This window comes from Micromys minutus (genome assembly GCF_963924665.1).
Source record: "Micromys minutus genome assembly, chromosome: 6".
Lineage (NCBI taxonomy): Eukaryota > Metazoa > Chordata > Mammalia > Rodentia > Muridae > Micromys > Micromys minutus.
In genome coordinates, this window is record NC_137975.1 from 19,682,454 (window position 1) to 19,701,923 (window position 19,470).

At 47.0% G+C, this 19,470-nt stretch overlaps 1 protein-coding gene across 1 annotated transcript in view; it reads right to left on the reverse strand.

The window, feature by feature from the left end:
* Positions 1 to 18,685, reverse strand: part of TMEM163 (transmembrane protein 163) — a gene marked incomplete at its 5' end in the record, with an annotated part of 163,382 nt that extends 144,697 nt beyond the window's left edge. Inside the window, 2 exons of the mRNA XM_080918127.1 lie at positions 10,080 to 10,199; positions 18,487 to 18,685. Of these exons, the coding sequence (XP_080774253.1) occupies positions 10,080 to 10,199; positions 18,487 to 18,685 (319 nt within the window). The remainder of the gene's footprint in view (positions 1 to 10,079; positions 10,200 to 18,486) is intronic.
* Between the last annotated feature and the right edge of the window lie 785 nt (positions 18,686 to 19,470).

Sequence of the window (19,470 nt, forward strand, 5' to 3'; positions counted from 1 at the left end):
TGGTACAGTTCTCAAGGGTAAACTTTGTAGATGACAGCACCAGGTCACAAGGACAAACAAATAAAATGCTATGCATGGCAGCAGGCCTTTTCCTGAACTGTGCAGAGTTGTCTTCTGCCCAGCACCTGTCCTTTCCTGCCTGTTTAAACATGAGCTCTTCTGGGGACAGGCAGCTCTATCTTCTTCTTTTAAAATTTTTTTTCATTTAATTTTTATATGCATTGGTGTTTTGCCTGCATATATGTGGGTGTGAGGGTGTTGAATCCCCTGGAACTGGAGTTACAGACAGTTGTGAGCATACACGGAGGTGCTGGGAATTGAACCTGGGTTTTTTGGAAGAATAACTCACGTTCTTAGCTAGTTGAGTCATCTCTCCAGCCCTGACAGTTCTCTTCCTCAATGTCCTGTATGGTACCCTCCCTGCAAAGAGCTTTCACTCACTAAGGACTGGAGGGACACAGTCATGGGCTAGAAGGAGGGGCGGCCAGTGGGCGTGGATGGTGAACAATGAAGGAGTACTTCTGACTGGTTCACAGATTCTAGAGTCACCTAGGAGACAGTCCTCTGGGATGTCTGGAGTGAATATGTTGATTATCTTAATTGATATAGGAAGACCCACATTAACTGTAGATGGGAGCATCCCCTAGTTGGGATCCTGGACCATATAAAATGGAGAAATCTAGCTAAGCACTGGCAGGGAGCCCTCACTCTCTCTGCCCCTTAATTCTGGATGCAATGTGACCCGAGTTTCAAATTCCAGCCATTGTGATTTCCCTACCATGGTGGACTGTGCCATGAGCCAGAGCAAACTCATCCTTCCTTAGCTTGCTTTTGTCAGTATTTTATCACAGGCAAAGATGCTAACCAAACATTTTCCATTAGTTGGGTTTTGTCCGTGTGTGTGTGTGTGTGTGTGTGTGTGTGTGTGTGTGTAAGCCAGAAGATGCCAGACTCCTGCAGCTGGGTTACAGGTGGTTGTGAGCCACCTGACCTGGATGTTGGGAACTGAACTCAGATCCTCTCCAAGAGTAATAAGCACTCTTAACCACTGAGCCATCTCTCCAGCTCTCTTTAGGTTGTCAAAAGAGGGCCTCACAGTCATTATGTAGTTTGAGGGTGACTGCCCCCTGGCATCCTGCCTTTCCCTTCGGAGTATTGGGATTAGAAGCACAACACACCACACCTGGTCTATACTGTGCTAGGAATTAAACGGAGGCCTTCCTTGCTTTAGGCAAGAACTGTTTTAACTCAAGTCACATCTTCAGCCCCATATCCTTCCTATACTCCTATACTGGGCCCTCTCTCTCTCATTTTCTCTCTCTCTCCCTCTCTCTGTCTTCCCCCACCCCCACTATCTCCATCTGTTTCCTTCAGATGTGCTCAAATCCCAGAATACAGCACAAGACCCTTTGAAGTCACATCTTATCCAAGAGCTACACCGGAACTTCACCTTAAAGGGGCCGTTCTCAGAGGCCCAAATCACAGCCTGATCCATTAGGCAGAGCAGGAAACCTTTCTCTTCCAGCTGGCTACCAAACACCAGTGCTCAGTGACAGGGAGGCAGCCGGATAAGCCCTCCATCTCTTGGGGCAGCTCCTCCACTTCGGACTGAGCAAGGAGCTTGGGACAGGCCTGGCAAGTGCAGCCGGGAGCACACCACTCAGCTTCCCTATGCATCTTCGGTTCTTGTGCTAATGTACCCTGACCACACTTTAATTAAGGTTGTGTGCAGAAAGCACTGAAAACAGAGGCAGGACAGGCAGGCAGCTGCTGAAACCCCTCCTCCACTCCTGGCTGCAAACAGCAGCTCTTTGTGAGCTAGAAGCTGGGGAAGATGCATGCTCCTAACAGCAGTGGAGGCCAGTCTCCCTCAGTGGAAGTCTAGAGCCTTCCGTCAGGGCGGAGGAAGGAAAGAGTTGGAGGCAGTCAGGAGAGGGAGTTGTGCTCCTGAAACTATTGTCATACAGAGTCAACAAAGCCCAAGGTGCAGCTGAGCTTCTGAGTCCCGAGCTGGCCGCCATTCCTTTGTCTGGAATTGACACTGAGAAACACACTCACAATCCACAGTGGCCACAGTGGCCTCTGCAGAAAGATGTCAAATTTACTGCAGCCAATACAATAAAGGTGAACTGCTTTAGGGACCAGAAGTAGAGACTAGAGAAACCGGGCTCATGGCACTGAGGAATGTGGACCATCACAGAAGCAACACTGCCGCGATCCAAGTACTGTGTGACCTGTCTTATCCGCCATGTCCGTGGGGGAGGGGCACTTAAATCACTCTGGAGGGCCTTGGAGGGCTTCCTAGCAGAGGTGCGTTTGTTACATTTCTATTTTAAGTGAGAATGTGGCGTGAAGACAGGTGTTAGAGTGAGCACCTGCCATCCAGCGCGCAGGAAGCTGAGGTCAGAGGAGGATTTTGAGGCCGGCCTGAACTACCTAGCAAAACTCTGTACACGGTAAAATAGAGACGAGGAAATGGCTCAGGAAAGGCGCCTGCTGGACAGTCAGGATAAATAACCCGTGTTTGGATCTCCAGCATCCACGTTTTAAAAGAAGCATGTGTACGTCATCTTAGACAGCAGATTGGAGCATTAGAGACACGTGACCGCTTAAACACACTGGCCAGTCAGCCTAACCAAACAGTGAGTTCCAGATGCAGAAAAAGACTACCTCAAGCACATCTCACACACACATACACACACATACTCACACACACACACACACACACACACACACTCACACATACTCACACATCTCTCTTACATACACACATCACACACACACACAGATACTCACACATCTCTCTTACATACACACATCTCACACACACACACACATACTCACACATCTCTCTTACACACACACATCACACACACACACATCTCTCACACACACACCTCTCTCTCACACACATACACACATCTCTCTTACATACACACATCACACACACACAGATACTCACACATCTCTCTTACATACACACATCACACACACATACTCACACATCTCTCTTACACACACACATCACACACACATCACACACACATCTCTCTCACACACACACATCTCTCTCTCACACATACATCTCTCTTACATACACATCACACACACACACACACATCTCTCTCTCACACATACACACACATCACACATACATCTCTCGTTCTCACACACACACACACACACACTTTCTTCCTTTCTCTCTCTCACACACACACATCTCTCTCTCTCTCTCACACACACACACACACACACATACTCACATACACACACACACACCCAAAAGTAAGCCAAATAGAACTAAATAAGGTATCGTATAATAAAAATACAATGCCTAGAAGCCAGGAAGCAAGGCACTAAGAGAAAGAAACACTGGCCCGTGCATCTGCAGGCAGACAGCAGCTGCACCTGGGGACCACTGAAGCATCTGCTCACTGAAATCCCCCGTAGCTGGGGGATGGGGAAAGACCAGTCCAAACAGGAACCAAGAGTAAGGTCGTAGCAGGCCTCACGGGACGTAGATCAGACTAAAACGCTGCTCCGTGTTCCTGAGCTGCCCACGATGGGCAGCCTAGAGGCACGCCTGGGCATCAATGGTGGCATAACCACAAGGCTAGGAAGGAAGAGCCCAGGGGAGGGAAGTTTTCAGGGCAAAGTTCCCAGAGCCAGTTTCTGCCTAGTTCTTACTTCCGTTTCCACCTCCCTGAAGCAGCCTTTGTAGTTATCACTCTCAGAACACATTGACAGGGAAAAGTTATCCCGCCAACACCCCCAGGATGTGGCTCGAGACTTCCTGCCCACAACCCCCTGAACTGCCTCATGGCTCAGGTCAGCAACAGCAAATGCTCCCCTTAGAGGCTGTTCCCGTGGAGAAGCTCACACTGTCTATAGACCAGCGAGAAGAAGACAACATATGGATCAGAAGTGGCAACCAGAGGGCACGTAAAGGCACCATACCTGTGTAGGAACAGGAAGAAAAGAACGAATTGGAGGGTGCGGCAAGTGCCTCTAGCTCATGAATGGTTATCACGTTGGCAGAAAAGAAAAGAAAAAGAAGACCAGAAAAACCGAGCAAAGGATTTTCAGTTGAAGAAGCTCTTCCGGCACAGACACTGGGGCTTCACAAATGACATATTCTGAGAGAAAAGGGGAGTCAATCGGAGAAAATCAGCACATCAGGAGATCTCCACTAACAGTCCTTAGGGTCAGAGCCTAAAAGCTTGTTGGTAGCCCTAACAAGCAAGCTCGGCAGCTCATCCCCAGCAGGCCAACCCCGCAAATAAGTAATATTGAAAAGCAGAAAGGAGGGAATTATTCAACACAGCCACATTGGGAAAAGGAGCAAAGACATCCCCTGACGCCCCAAGAACATCTTCAGAGGGTTGACATGAGGCTTAGGTTTAAAGAGAAGGCAAGAAATACAGTCTGGGGCAAGGCGTGGTCCCATCCCTCAATGACCCATCATGCTCTGGGCTCCAGTCTCTCCTGCAAGTGGTCTGACAAGTCAGGATGGTGTAAAATCTCTCTAGGAAACAAACCCTTCCTCTGGCTGGTACCACACTCCTGCCCTTTCTTTCTCTAGCAGGAGATTCCTGGGGAAGCGAGGGGCACAAATTTCTCTTTAGACCGTCTCTCTTCCAGGACAGCTATATACACTTTTAGATGGTGAGGCCACGCAGCTGGGGAGGGATCTCAGAGCAGGGATCTGTCCTGTGAATTTAAGCTAGACCAAAGAGCATGGCTCCCGCCCTGCTGAAGTTTAAAGGGTCCAGGTTGGATGTTTGAAAGCATTCTAAACAGCCTAGCGGTGGCAGTCCGCTCCTTCAATCCCAGCAGGGGCAGGCAGATCTCTGTGGGTTCTAGGTCTTCAGAACAGGACAGCCAGGGCTACACAGGGAAACCCAGGGGTTGGGAGGGACTCACTTCTATAACATTAGCTGACTTCACACTCTCATCCTCCTGGCTCAGCCTCGCGATGCTAGGAATGCAGGTGTATATCAATGTGCCCAGGAAGTTGTCTTGGTCCTTTTCTATCATGTATTCACCGAGGTGAGAGGACACCTAGGAGGTCCAAGACCTTTCTACTAACACGGATAAATCATACAATGTTATTCTCTCTCTCTCTCTCTCTCTCTCTCTCTCTCTCTCTCTCTCTCTCTCTCTCTCTCTCTCTCTCACACTTCTGTTACCCTTAATAGAAATAAGAAGCATGTGGGCTTCAAGATGGCTCAGTCGGCCAAAGGGACTGGCCGACAAGCCGGAGCAGCTCAGTTCGGTTCTTTGCACACATAGGTAGAGAGAATGGAATTCTGAAAGTTGTCCTCCAACTTTCTTCCACACATGTACCATGACACACACGTGCACAAAAATTATAAATAAGTGGAATTTTGTCAAGGATGCATATAGATTATATTATTATGCCTTAAAGCCAAGAGTTAAAATTAAAATTAAATAAATTAATATCTCTGCATCAGGGCCTGGAGAGATGGCTCAGTGGTGAAGTGCACAGGCTGCTCTTCCAGAAGACTGGGTTTAACTCTTAGTACCCACATGGCAGCCCACAATTATCTGTAACTCCAGCCCCAAGAGATCCAATACCTTCATCTGCCCTTGGGCAGATGCCCCATGGTGCATGGGCATGACACACATATATGGTGGCACATTTAAAAAAAAAATATCCCACATATAAACAAGAATTCAATCCTATCAGAGATTTGGTTTCCTAGTTCTGAAGTCTGCTATTGCACTCAGTTTCTTATGTGCATGTGTGTGCACTTACACATGTGTGTGCAGAACAAAGGACTTCAGATGCTGTTCCAGGCACCATTTGTCTTGAATTTTTTTTTTTTGGTCTCTTTTTGAGATGGGCCTCATTATGTAGCTTTAGCTGCCAGAGCCTGCTGTGTAAACCAGGCTGGCCTCAAACTCTCAGAGATCCATGTTTCTCTGCCTCCCAAATGCCCCAGTGAACTGGATGCACCAACACTCTAGCCCCATTTTGTTTTTAGAGACAGGGTTTCTCGATAGCCTAGAGCTCACCAAGTAGGCTACACTGGCCAGCCAAGGAACCCCAGGAGTCTGTCTGCCTGTCTCCACCTCTTTAGCACTGATAGGACAATTAAACCACCACACCAGCTTGTTTGTCTGATTTTAACATAGATCAGACACAGATTCCCATTCCCTTAGAACTCCTGAGCCCTGTACTAAAATTTTAAGTGATCTTTTTTTCTGAGATCCTGATTTGTAGTGCTTTCTGTCTAGGGGGCTTTGTTATTGTGTTTGAGGTTGCTGTGATCTGTTCTGCTTTAGTGGAACTATGTATCTGTGATGGATGGAGTGGTCACGTTGACAGAATCTAGATTCCCCTTGAGAACCAGCCTCTGGACTTGCCTGTGGGAGATTATCTTGATTGTGTTAACTGAAGTGGGAAGACCTGCCCACTGTGGGTGGCACCATTCCCTGAGTAGGGATGCTGCACGAAATAAACTGGAAGAAAGGAGCTAAGGCTGAAACCTTGCTATGTCTTTGATTTTTTACTGTGGATGCAATGAGACCAGCTACCTTACACTCTGGCCACTGTGGCTTTACCTCTATAATGACTTATCCCCTTGAACCATACACCACAATAAGCCCTTTCTCCCTTAAGTTGCTTTACTCAGAGTATTTGATTACATCAGCAAGAAAAAACAAAGGCACTATCTCAGAAAAAAAAAAACATTGTTTTCTGAGCATTTCTAACATATCTTCAATTCCCAAAGAACAAGCAGGTATCTAGTCCTTAAAAAATTAACTTGTGCTCAAACCTCAAAATCAGTTTCAGTCTGGAGAGATGTCTCAGCAGTTAAGAGCGCAGACTGCTCTTCCCAAGGTCCTGAGTTCAATTCCCAACAACAACATGGTAGTTCACAACCATCTGTAATAGTATTCAATACCCTCTTCTGGTGTGTCTGACGACAGCTACAGTGTACTCATACATGAAATAGATAAACAAATCTTTAAATTTTTGTTAAAAAAAAACCAACAAAATCAGAGTCAGATGCATCTTCTCCAACTATTTCAACACAGACGTCAATGATGTCAAATCCCTGAGTTTTGAGGCTGAACTTGTATTCTCTCCCTGACCTCATTATTACAGCAGACATGCTTTCATATTCGTTCATAAGAAGGCTGATATTTTCCGCACTCCCTATTATGTGCCAAATCTATTTTAAAACCAATCTGGGATTCTCTCTGAATTATTCCAAGATGCATTACCATATTTTTATATTGATGCTTCAGCACATCCGAATCATTATCTCACCAAGTATTATCAGAACCAGTGCGTGGAGTGATGGCGCAGTCAGTAAAGTACTGGCTGTACAAGCATGAAAACAGTAGTTTGAATCCCTGGCACCCACATAAAAAGCTAAGTGTAGCTTTTGAGCACCTGTAACTCCGGGACAGTATAGGGCTTGTGATAGAAATTAGAAGGGTTTACTGGCTGCCAGTCCAGCTCCAGGCCCAGCGACGTACCCTGTCTCAGGGGAACAAGGTGGCGAATGAATGAGCAGATAGTGTGCTCACACTGAAGCTACTCTAGTTTAAATGGGGCAAAATAGGATTTCTCTCCCCTGTTTTGGAGTTCCACTAACTCACAAACAAAAGCAAACGAAGCAAACTCACACACGAAATGAAAACCGTACAGAACATAACACAGGTGATGATAAACAATACAACGTCATCCACAATTTATAGGCAAGAAGTTAGAGACTGGAGAGAGGGCCGGGGGTTAAGAACACTTGCTGCTGGCTGTAAGGCTGTTCCAAGCTCCAGTGAGGGAGGCATCTGCCCTCTGGGAGCATCTCCTGCCCAGTCTGCACATGCTTGGAGCCCTGCTCTCGAGTACTCACCTCCCAGCTCCAGGAGAGTATAGTTAGGGCTGCCTGAGGCCCAAGTCTCAGAGCTTTCCAGGGGCCAAGGGGTAACAAGCACTCAGCTCTCAGCTCCTGGCCTGGCTAATGAGTTCCTCCAGTTAAGTGCACTGACTGCTCTTCCAGAGGTCCTGAGTTCAATTCCCAGTAACCATATAGCGGCTCACAACCATCTGTAATGGGGATCTGACGCCCTTTCTGGTGTGTCTGAAGACAGCGACAGTGTATACTCACAAACATGACATTTAAAAGAAAAAGAAAAAAAGAAACACGTGCTGCTTTTGCAAAGGAACTGAGTTCAGTTCGCAGTATCCCTGTCCTACGACTGCTTGAAACTCCAGCTCCACGCCCTCTTCAAGCCTCCTGGGATGCAGATTCCAAATGAACAAACACATGCACGCACATAAATAATCAATAAGGATGAATCTTTCTAAAGGAAGTTAAGGTGTTTACGTTCAATAGTTCTGCGATAAAGGAGGAAGGCGGTTTTCAAAAGAAAAAGAATAAGAAACCCTTCCACAAAGCTGTGCTCTGGCCTTGTGCGGACCTTTTCCATTGAAGGAAATTAAACATTTTTAGCATAATCCACCTGATTGGGTATTACAAGTGAAGCCAAATTTTCTCCATTTCCCTATTTCAAAAAAAAATTTCCCTATTACATGGCTTAAGCACATCGAATGTAACACTATTACTCCAGAGGAAGGACCTGTTCTCAGCCCTTCATGCTCTGGTCCTTATCCAAACACCCAGACAAGGATGCCTGACAGCTTTACTGGGCGCAGGGAAGAGTCTGAGGAACCATTATCTGGTGTGTAAATCACCTCCCTCCATCCCCTTCCTCTTTTCTTCACATATGTAAATTGCCATGTCTGATCTCCAGTCCCCCCACCAGCCACAACAACCAAATCACCCTCAAGGGACATCCACTGCCTCATTATTTTGGTCTCGGTATTAAGAAGGGGGAGGTGAGGAGAGAGAGGCTATTATATTTTCAAAAGTCAGAATTCTTCCTGATTAGATTTCTGGACCACTGATAAATGTTTATTCCTTAAAATGTATTATTAAATTGTATTATTTTTGTACTCTGAATATTTGAAGGCTTTTTTTTTCAGAGCCAGGCTACTGTACAGTGTTTCTAATATAAATTGTCTCTAATAATATATGCTGAGTTCTGAAGGGAGCATTTGGTCGAATTCTAACCCCGTCCCCTTGGGATCCAGCCTCAACTTCCAGCAGCAGAAGAGAATTTTATACAAGTCACACACAGCCATGTCACCTAATGACCATGGTCCATCTTTTTCTTCAACCCCGAGGCACCTTGTAGGATGCTTAACACATAAAATTTTTCTTTATCACAAAATTTATAAAACCCGATTTAAAAAAAAAACACATTTCCCTTTTCTCCATTAAGGAATAAAAGGAGGTTAAAAAACACAACAAAACAACAAAAACACAATCCCTACCAAGGCTCAGCTGTAGCTTGTGTATAGATTACTGCATGATTAATAAGACTAAATAGCACATGCATGTTTCATAAGCTGTGAGTGTCAATGGAGAAAACCTACCACAGGAATCCCAGATCCCCAAACAGGATCATCTACAGACAGAAATCGCTTCATTTTTATAGCATCTTTGAGTTGTAAGATATTATTTTATTTTCATGCACTAAAACCCCAAAAGAAGGCCCTTCCTATTTTCTTTCATTAAAATCGCACATGAGATTTTATTCCTGACCTTGCACAGCACACAGTCAAGAGGAAAAGGAAAGAGCTTGCTGCAATATTGAACTCATCTAGTTGCATTAGGCTCAAAATCCAAATCTCCGGGATGTATGTTTGCCATGTCAGCCAGAGCTGAAGGCATCCGCCAAGAGACTATTTTCACTATTCGGCTGGTGCCAGCCGGAATCCACTTCCACAAACCTGCATACTGATGAGAACTGAAGCCCTCAGTTATTTTCTCCACTTCTCTCTCATACCTCTTCCCTTTGCAGAGGAGTGAAGCCATTTCACTAATTCATGAGTACCCTGACTATCCGACCATCTTTAAAATTTTTTTCTTTTTACTCATCAATAACAGCCAACTAAAAGCAAGACACAGTCCCACAGGGGTTAGAGGAAAAGGCAGGCAACGGGCGAGTATTGATTGGCAGGAATCCCTGATACTTACTGAAGGCGGCCACGGCCAGGGCCAGGGTGACAATAATGGACAGCCAGGATACCCACAATGCCTTCTTCCTGTAGTTCTGGGCTTCATGAGGTTTCAGCCGGGTGCTGCTTTCTAGTAAACCTGATAGAAACAGGGAGGAGAGAGAGAACAAGGCATTTCCATAAGACAGAACACACACCCCAGAGCTATAGCATCACATCCCTAGACTGCACACCCACAGCCTGTGAACCAAGATGTGTTTTGTCTGGCCCACAATGGGTTTTCACAATTAGAAGATTGCACATTGAAAACAAAACAAAATTATCAAATGTTCTGGCATTCCTGTTTTCATAGGGCAGCAGAAGCTCTGAGTTAGAGGATCTCCACACACCTTACTCCTGAGGTCACACCATGCTATTTATTTGTCCCCTCCACTAAGTCACTTGGGTCAGTAGAAATTTCCTCATCCCAACAAAGCCCTTTCATTAGAAAAGAACTATTGTACCTGGTTAGGCATTTGGGCTCCTCAGCTGCGAGCACTGATCCACAAGTACAGTCCCAACAGCAGTGTCAGATTTATACAAACCAAAGATTCACAGACTGTAAGAATGTCCACACTGGACCCCTTGAAAGCCAACAACCATAGGCCCAGATTATATAATATTCTACTTGGTGAGTTCCAAGCCAATGGGAGACTCTGTATCTAAAGTGTGTGTGTGTGTGTGTGTGTGTCATTCCTGAGGAAAGACTTTTGAAACTGAACTATACCCACATATGGACACGGGCATACACACACACACACACACACACACACACACACACACACACAATCAGAATATGAGAGTACAGTAAAACTGCTGAAGCTGGAGCTTCATAGTAAGACTACAAGTATCTTCAAACAGGCTTCATTTATCTCCTATGCTTTGTATGTAAGGAGTCTTTGACAAGGGCATGAGTCTTCAAAACTCGCCAGCAATGCCCACTTAAACATCTTCAGATTGATCTTGATTTGTACTTCTTTCTTACCCTTTAAGAATAAAGTTGTAAAGTTGAGTATGGTTTAGTGCTCAAGAGCACATATTGCTCTTGCACTCAAACTCCAGCACTCATGTCAGGCAGCTCGCAACTGCCTGTAACTCCAGCTCCAGGGGATCCGACACCCTCTGTCCTCCTCATATGGAGGCATATACACATACAGATAGATAGATAGATAACAATAATAAAAGTATTTTAAAAGAATAAAATTGTAACCAGGGAGGTAGTTGTGCATGTCTTTAATTCCAGCACCTGGGAGGAGAGGCAGGCATATCTCTGAGTTCACCAAACAACCTGTTCTACAGAGTGAGTTCCTAGACAGCCACAGCTACACAGAAAAACCCTGCCTTGGAAAAACCGAAGGGAAGAGAAGGAGGAGGAGGAGGAGACCGTTTGTACCATTTCTTGGTTGACAACCAAGTTCTCAGCCATGTATCTTATACAAGTAAAAACCAGTTTGCCAACTCTAGCTACATAATGTGTCTCTCAGAGACTGCACAGCCTAATCACAGAAGCTATAGACAGTGATGAACAGGGAGGTAAAGCTTAGGCAGCATTTGTAAAAGGTCACAGTGTGCTCGATCTACCACATATGCACACCATTCATTCACTTATCTGACTGACCACCACTGTAGGAGCAGAAAGGACAGGAACACTCTTCCTCTATAATTAGGGTAATGACTGACATACCTACAGGACAGGTTTAACAGGGGGAAAGTGTAACAAATGTATTAAAACAAAGATCTATGTGATGGGTTTGAGATGTAGCTTAATCAGTAGAGAGTCTGCCTAGCATGCATGAAACCCTGGGTTCAATCCCTAGCACTGTATAAACAAGACATGGTGATGAATGCCAAAATACCACACTTAGAAAATGGAGGTAGGAGGTTCATGAACTCAAGGTCATCTCCAGATACGTAGGGAGTTTGAACAAAGCCTGGGATACATGTAACTCTGTCTAAAATTAGTAAGAACAACAATTAGGACCAGAAGAGAGGATGAAAGGAGGAAGGGAAGATAAGGTAAAGTGGATAAAGGGGAAGAGGGAGAGGAAGGAGGCGGGAGAAAGAGAGGGAAGGAAGGGAAGAAGAGGAGGGGTGAAGCAAGGGAGAGAGAGACAGACACAGATAGATGCAGAGATCATCAATCCTATGTAACGTGGAAGGCTTCAGGGATAAAGACCCAAAAGCCAAGGGGAGCTATTTTTATGTTCAGATTCAATGAAAAATGCATATCCCTGTAGAGATGGGATTAAATAAGAAATTCGTGAAGCACAGAAACTCAGCAAGACCAGTCTGCTCCAAGTCTCAGTGTTTTCTGCAAGACACCGACGTGCTGGGTGTGGGTCGGGGGCCCTTCCGGAATGAGGCCCTTTAATCAAGTCACTATTAGTTAGACAAGGACAGTCAGAGTTTCTCTGTGACCAGTTCTCACACTTGAGGGTGGGTGCCATATAAAACAATAATTCCTGGGCTTATAGCTATCTTTGGGGGAAGAGGGTTGAAGGTTCTTTTCTAATTTTTTCTTAACGTTTGGGATGTGTGTGTGTGTGTGTGTGTGTGTGTGTGTGTGTGTGTGTGTGTGTACACATGCTGAAGTGTGTGTGGGGGGGGCAGAGGTTAACCTCAAGCGTTGTTCCATCTGCCACTTTATTTTGGGACAGCATCTATCACTCACTCAACCTGGAGCTTACCCATTGGGCTTAGACTGCTCGCCAGTGGGCCCTAGGAATATGTCTTTCTCCACCTCATCGGCATTGGGGTTACAAGCATGTGCCACCACACCCAGCACCTTTTAATTGAGTTCTGGGGCTACAACTCAGGTCTGCATGCTTGCAAGCTTTTGAACAACTACACTGCCTCCCACCCTGGAATTCTAGTTTGTATGATCAGCCTTGAGGTAAAATTCGGACAGGAAGAAAAAGGATGGGAACGGGGCTTTGCTCTTAAGGCCTTCTGAAAACCCTCTTCTCAGAGTGCCCAGCAGGCCAAAGAAACATGCTTTGGGGAATCTGGTCCAGTGGGGCTGCTCAAAAACTGCACCTTGTTTAAAAACAAAAATTCTAACAGCTGAGCATGGTGGCATGTGCTTTGTGAGTTCAAAGACAGCCTGGTCTATATAGTGTGTTTTAGGACAATCAGGGCTACAAAACAGAGAGAGACTCTGTCTCAACGCCCCCACCCAAAAAGTTTTAACAAAGACTCAGCTGAACTAAATTCATCCAATCACCCTCGGACCTCAAACAAAACAAGCAGAACGTTGGAGAAGAGTGTTTTGTGAGCAAGACACTGGAGAGAGAGAGAAGCCAGGTGGAAAGGGGAACTTATATGGGACCAGGGTAAATGAGAAAACAAGCAGAAATGATCAGCCCCTTCTTCACCATTGCACTGGGAAACTATCCTCAAACTTCCTTCGTTAATTCAGAAATGGGAGCTGCGGCTGTAGCTCAGTTGGTATGGTGTTTGTCACATACCAACTCATAGCCCAAGGGTTCTATTCCCAACACCGAATAAAACAGGCATCTGTGATTCCTCTACTACTTCCTGAGCTCTAGAATATAAAAAAATCCCATCTTACTCTAACTATAATCACGCTTATGTCCAAGAGAAGCTATCACCTAGAACGAGCAGGTCCCATGCACCCCTAAAAATTCCCTCCCCAAATGAGTTTTTATTTTTAAGTCTTTCTGTCTATGGGTAATGGGCAAGTCTGAGGACCTGGGTTCAGATCCGAAAAACCCATCTAAAAGACAGACGTGGGAGCATACCTGTAGCTCTAGGGGAGGAAGCAGGATTATGGGACTTGTTGGCTAGTCAGTCTAGCTGAAAAGGCCACTCCAAGTTCCATGAGAGATCCTCTCTTGAAAGATAAGATGAAGTGAGATTTCATGTCCTAGAAAGGCCAGAGAAGTCTCACCAACATGGCTGCCTAAACACAACCTGAACAAGGATGTCAAGAACAGGCATGCTAACATGGAAGAGGGAAGTCATATGGAGTCTCAACCCTAGAAAAAAAAAAAAAAGAACAGGCGGCTATGGACACTGAGAGCAGAAGAGATAGTCTCCCCAGGGAACTGATTACCAAGTGATCGCCCCGATATTGTTAAATACAGTTAACAGTATATGGACTGAGTAGGTTGTGCTTGTATATACTAACCATTAAAAAAATAAAGCCTGTGAATTTGAGAGAGAACAAGAAGGGTTATTCATGGGAAAGGTTGGAGGGAGGAAAGGGTGGGGGGGGACATGTAATTATATTCTAATTTGAAAAATTAAAAAAATAAATAAATAAAATAACTCCAAAACTGGTGTTTAAGAGAAAAAAAATTGAAATAAAATTTTTAAAGGGAATGGACTTTTAAGTTGACATATTTTACAGGGGAAAAAAAAAGTATGGTAGAGAGTAATCAAGGAAGTCTCACACACACACACACACACACACACACACACACACACACACACGCACGCACGTGCAATCTTTCTTTCATCCTAGCCCATTGGTTTCAGGAGAAGTGAAACTACACCAGTTAAGTACCAGCTCAAATCAATGGTTCATTTGCCGGGCAGTCTGAGAGAGCCCATTTCAGGAGGTTTGTCCGTAGGGGTACAATCCTTTAAGAAGTCGGTTTACTTTTCCAGGAGACAGTCACGACTGTGTACAATGGCCATCCTGCTGGGCAGCGTTTATTTCTCCTTCCACAGCTGGTTGGTTTCAACACCTGGTCCAGACCACACCAGGGTGGGGGTGCTTCCCCTGGCCTTACGCCAGGACCAACACTCCCCATGGGAGGCTCAGGTGGCAGCCATAGGGGGCTGGACCACCTGCTGCAGTGACTTCTATGTTTTCTGAGCCAGTAGGACTGGAAGTCCTTCTCCAGATCTGACTTTCCTTGTGGCTCCCCTGGGAGATTGTAAAATTGAATGGCGGGGAGGGCATAAACACTGTCCAAAAGAGGAAGGCCTTTTCTCTTTCTATGCAACTGTACTAGCTCTTTGTTTCCTTCCTAAAGATGCTGCTGAGGTGCTCAGGAGGTGGCTTGGTGAGGAGAGTCCTCGCAGTGCAAGCATGAGAACCTGAGTTCAAGCTACAGAGCCGACATAAAAGCACGGGCACTGTGGCGCATGCTTGGGTCCCTGGAAGCTCACTGGCCAGCTAATGGAATGAAACAGTTTGGGATCAGTGAGAGATTCTGTTCCCAAAATAAGATGACAGCACTTGAGGGCTGACACTTGAAGTTATCTCTGGCCTCTACTCACGAGTACCTGCACACACAAAAATAACATATACACACATAGACGCATGCAGGGCTGATGACCTTTACTCTTCCAAGGGAAAGTAGAATGTGAAGATGCTCAAGGGCTCAGCTCAGAACTGACTGACCTCCACACCGGCTCTTCTGCATCCAAATGTCTGCACACGACAGGAATGTGGGGGGATGGTGAGAGTTCAGAAAGCAGCCTCAAACAGGCAGGAGTCAGGCTGACCAGACCAACAGGAACTAAGACCAGGCTCAGGTCCATGTGCAGGATCACAGTATCCTTCCTCACAGCCGGTTTCCACGGTGGAATATTAACCTCACTTAAATTTCATAATGTGCATCTGACAATACCAAGCGAAATATCGACCTAGTATAAAGGCAGCGGCAAATACGTGTGAAGGTGCTATTTCCTTAGTAGTCTGAACTATTTCTCATTGATATCTCCTGGTCTGGAATTTGATGTGGGCTCTCAGTGGTCCTTCTTCAGCTTCTGCTTCCCAAGCGCTGGTGTTCTAGGCATGAGTCACCACACCAGGCCGCTGAGCTTTAATTCTCTGCAGGAAGGTTTTTGCTATTGTTGTTTATTGTTTGTTTGTTTGGGTTTTTTTTGTATAGTCTCTAGGATGGACAGCTAGAGGAGAGAGCTAAATAAAGCCATAACTCTGTAAGGCGGGGCTACATCCTAAGGTTTGAGAAAAAAACATAGAGAAAGTGATAATAAAGAAGGGAAGGAGAAAGCCCGAAGATTAATTGGGCTCCTCCGTGTGTGTGTGTGTGTGTGTGTGTGTGTGTGTGTGTGTGTGTGTGTGTGTGTGACTTATTTCCCGAAGGTCTTAAACCACACAACACTTGCTTCCTGAACCACAGACTCGATCAGCTGTTGTAGTAAAGATGGGACACTCTGAGCTAGCTGGAATTCTGGGAAATAGTCCATTTCACTTCTAAGAAGAAAATGTCTTCAAAATTCCAAACCACTAGGTTATAAAGCAGCTCTCCATTGGGCATCAGAAGTGATCTGCCACATGATTCTACCACCTCAGAAGGAAGTCCAACACACACACACACACACACACACACAGAGAGAGAGAGAGAGAGAGAGAGAGAGAGAGAGTATAAAAGGTAGATGTGTAAATAGAGTGCCCATCCCCCACACCCTTTAGGGACTGGGCCCAGCAGAAAGCCACTGTATCCAAGGAAAGATGCAGACCAAGAAGTTTTCCTCTTCCCCAGTTCCTGCCGATGATGGAAAGGATGTCACAACCTATGAACCATTCCCAAGAGATAGCCAAAAAAAAAAAAAAAAAAAAAAAAAAAAAAAAAAAAAAAGGATACAGGAAAGATAAAATAACACAAAGATATAGAATATTACAACTAATCTCCCAGGCAGCCTTCTGGGTCTTCATTTATCGTTAACTCTTTCTTTGCGGCCAAGAAAGGGTGGAACAAAAGAAATGTCACAGCGACTTTCAGCTAGCTCAAAAACGGCATGGAAGCCTGCGTTCTGTGGGAGACACGCTTCATCCTAACAGAGAGGTCGTGTGTTATATGCAGTGGTTTATGAACAGTGAGTGCTTTCAGGAGACAATATAATAGAAAATGAAGTTCATTTGACCACTGACAGAAAACCTAAAGAGTGGATTCAGAAGAGGTTTTTGTTTAGTTTTTGTCTTCACTTTCACACTGAAACATGGCCTCTAGATATTACTATCAATTCATCCCAGTATGGGTTTCTGGTCTGTCCTTGTGCAGGGGTGGGGAGATCGGCGCTTACAGATAACCCGCAATGCTACAGAATTAAAGCCCAACCTGGGTATCCGTCTTTCTTCAATGCGAAACGTTTAAATCTTGCGAGGCAAAGGTGATGCTCACACCCCGAAATTAAAGTGAGAGGTTTTTCTGGCATTCTGAGGATGCTATTCACTCTCCTGTCTCCAAGGCTATCGAGTTCTGTGGGAACAGGGAAAGGACCTGCGACACGGGTGCAGAACTCGTTCCAAGCTGGAGCGGCTCCAGATCCTCCCCCCGCCCCCCACAGCATCTCTGCTGTTACTCTGGGAAATCTGTTTCTATGTCATCCTGTTTCACACGCTACAATTCGGAATCTCTAAGGAAGAGATCCTGCATCCCGACGCGAAACCGGAATTTAAAGATGTTCAGGAGGTACTAAGAATAGGAAAGAAACCTGCTAGCACTAAAATAATATAAGCACTCTACAGTCGAAAGATGAAAGCTTCCAAGAAAAATGGGGGGGGGTGTGAATAGAGGTGTACAGAGCGGGCTGCCTGGGAAAAGGCCGGGCTGCAGAGACCCCAAATCTGCCAGCAATGGTTTCAGCGAAACCGTTGATAATTTTTTGAGGGGTCCAATTCGGAAGCAGCAAGAAAGAAAGGTGTAGGTGCGGTCGTCTCCGCAAAGAATCCAGGCTGAAGGCCACCAGAGCAGGATGGGGAGGGAGATCCAGGCGGGATGAATGAGGGAGCCCCCTAAGGACACGGTGGTTGCGGACAGGAGGTTGGAGATGCCTTCCTAGCGATGCTCAGGGTCCAAGTCCAGCGTCCAAGGAAAGACTCTTGAGAACTGGACACATGCTCCCCAGGAAGTATCAGCTTTGGGTGGCATCTGTGCAGATCAGGTTGGTAGCCAGACCCCCAAACCTTTCTGCCAACACCTCACACTATGGGGCTGTGACCGCTGTGACCCAGGACCCAGGGAGCATCGGGCCCGCGCGAGTCCAGAGGCTAAGGGGACCCTAGCTGTCACCCTCCCTAGTCGGTGTTCTGCCACTAACCCAACAACAACAAAAAAATTAAAAGAAAAAAGAAAAAAAAAAACTTTCCCGGAGTGATTTGCCTGGCTCGTGCAGCGGGATGCATTGGAAACCAAGTCTCCCGGCACAGAGAAGAATCCCTTGGTCCCCTATAAGACACCAAGATTCCGGTCTGCAAACTTTTGCTGCGGGCACAGGAGAGGGCTGACCTAGGCACCCGCCAGGATCGGAAAAACTGAAAGGGGTTCTCCGGAGGCGCCGCAGCCCGCCCCTCACGGATCCCGAAAGGTGGAACGGTCGCTTCCGCTCTTTGCACCAAGCTCCGCATAGAGGGGACAGGTGGCTTCAGAGGGGCGGTGGCAGCTCACCTCGGTCCTCAAACCCGTCGCTGAACTGGCCGCTCTCGCTGATCCGCGGCTGCCGTTCCTCGTCCGGCGGCACAGAGGAGCTCGGAGGAGCCGGGCTGGGGGCGGGGGCGGTGGCCGAGGGCGCGTGGCCCCGCGGTGGCGGCCGCGGGACTCCAGGGCCAGGGGGGCTGCGGCGCTCGCTGCCTGGGGCCGGCTCCATGGCGGCACCGGGGCTGCAGATCCCCCGAAGCGAAGTGCCAGGGACAGAGGGCGCCGAGAGAGAGAGAGAGAGAGAGAGAGAGCTTCACCCGGACCGCGGTGAGCGGCAGGTCCGCCGCTAGCTCAGCGTGTGGCGGAGGCTGGGGCCGCGCTGTCGCCACTGCGCCCCGCCCCCGGGGGCAGGTGCGGGCGGCAGGGACCCGCCCCGAGGCGCTGAGCCGGGGCACCGGGATCGATGCACCCTGGCGGGTGGAGAGGGAGGGCCCCCGGACGATCCAAAGCCCGCGGAAGCTGGGGGACAGTTAGGGGGGCGTGGGGACCAGCCTGCGGCTAGAGCAGGGCTGGGTGAGGGCGTGACGGAGGACGCGCCCCCAACTCACGTCTCGGATTGGTGCCCAGGAGGGACCCTCTACCCTAATTACTCTGCAGTCCTTGGAGCCTATGGCCGCGCGTGGGCAGGAGAGAGGGCATCGCAGCCCATCCGGCCTTTTTCTCTCTCCGGGAGCCACACAGGCTACAAGGGGTTTCACCTTGTCCCCGCCTGCCCAAGCTGCTATCAAGATTTACCTGTCCCCAAGCCTTTGGATCTCCTGCCCTTCAAAGGCTGGCTTTAACTCTGATCTCAGTTTCTCTCCTGCACCAACTTAGATTGAGGTATTGCTGGAACCGTGGCTTCCCCCCCACCCACCCCCACTGCGACTATCCCTGGGCCTTTTCCCATCCATCTATCACCAGCTCATTTCCCCCCTCTAAGCATCCAGGATAGGTCCCCCTAAAAGACTCCTC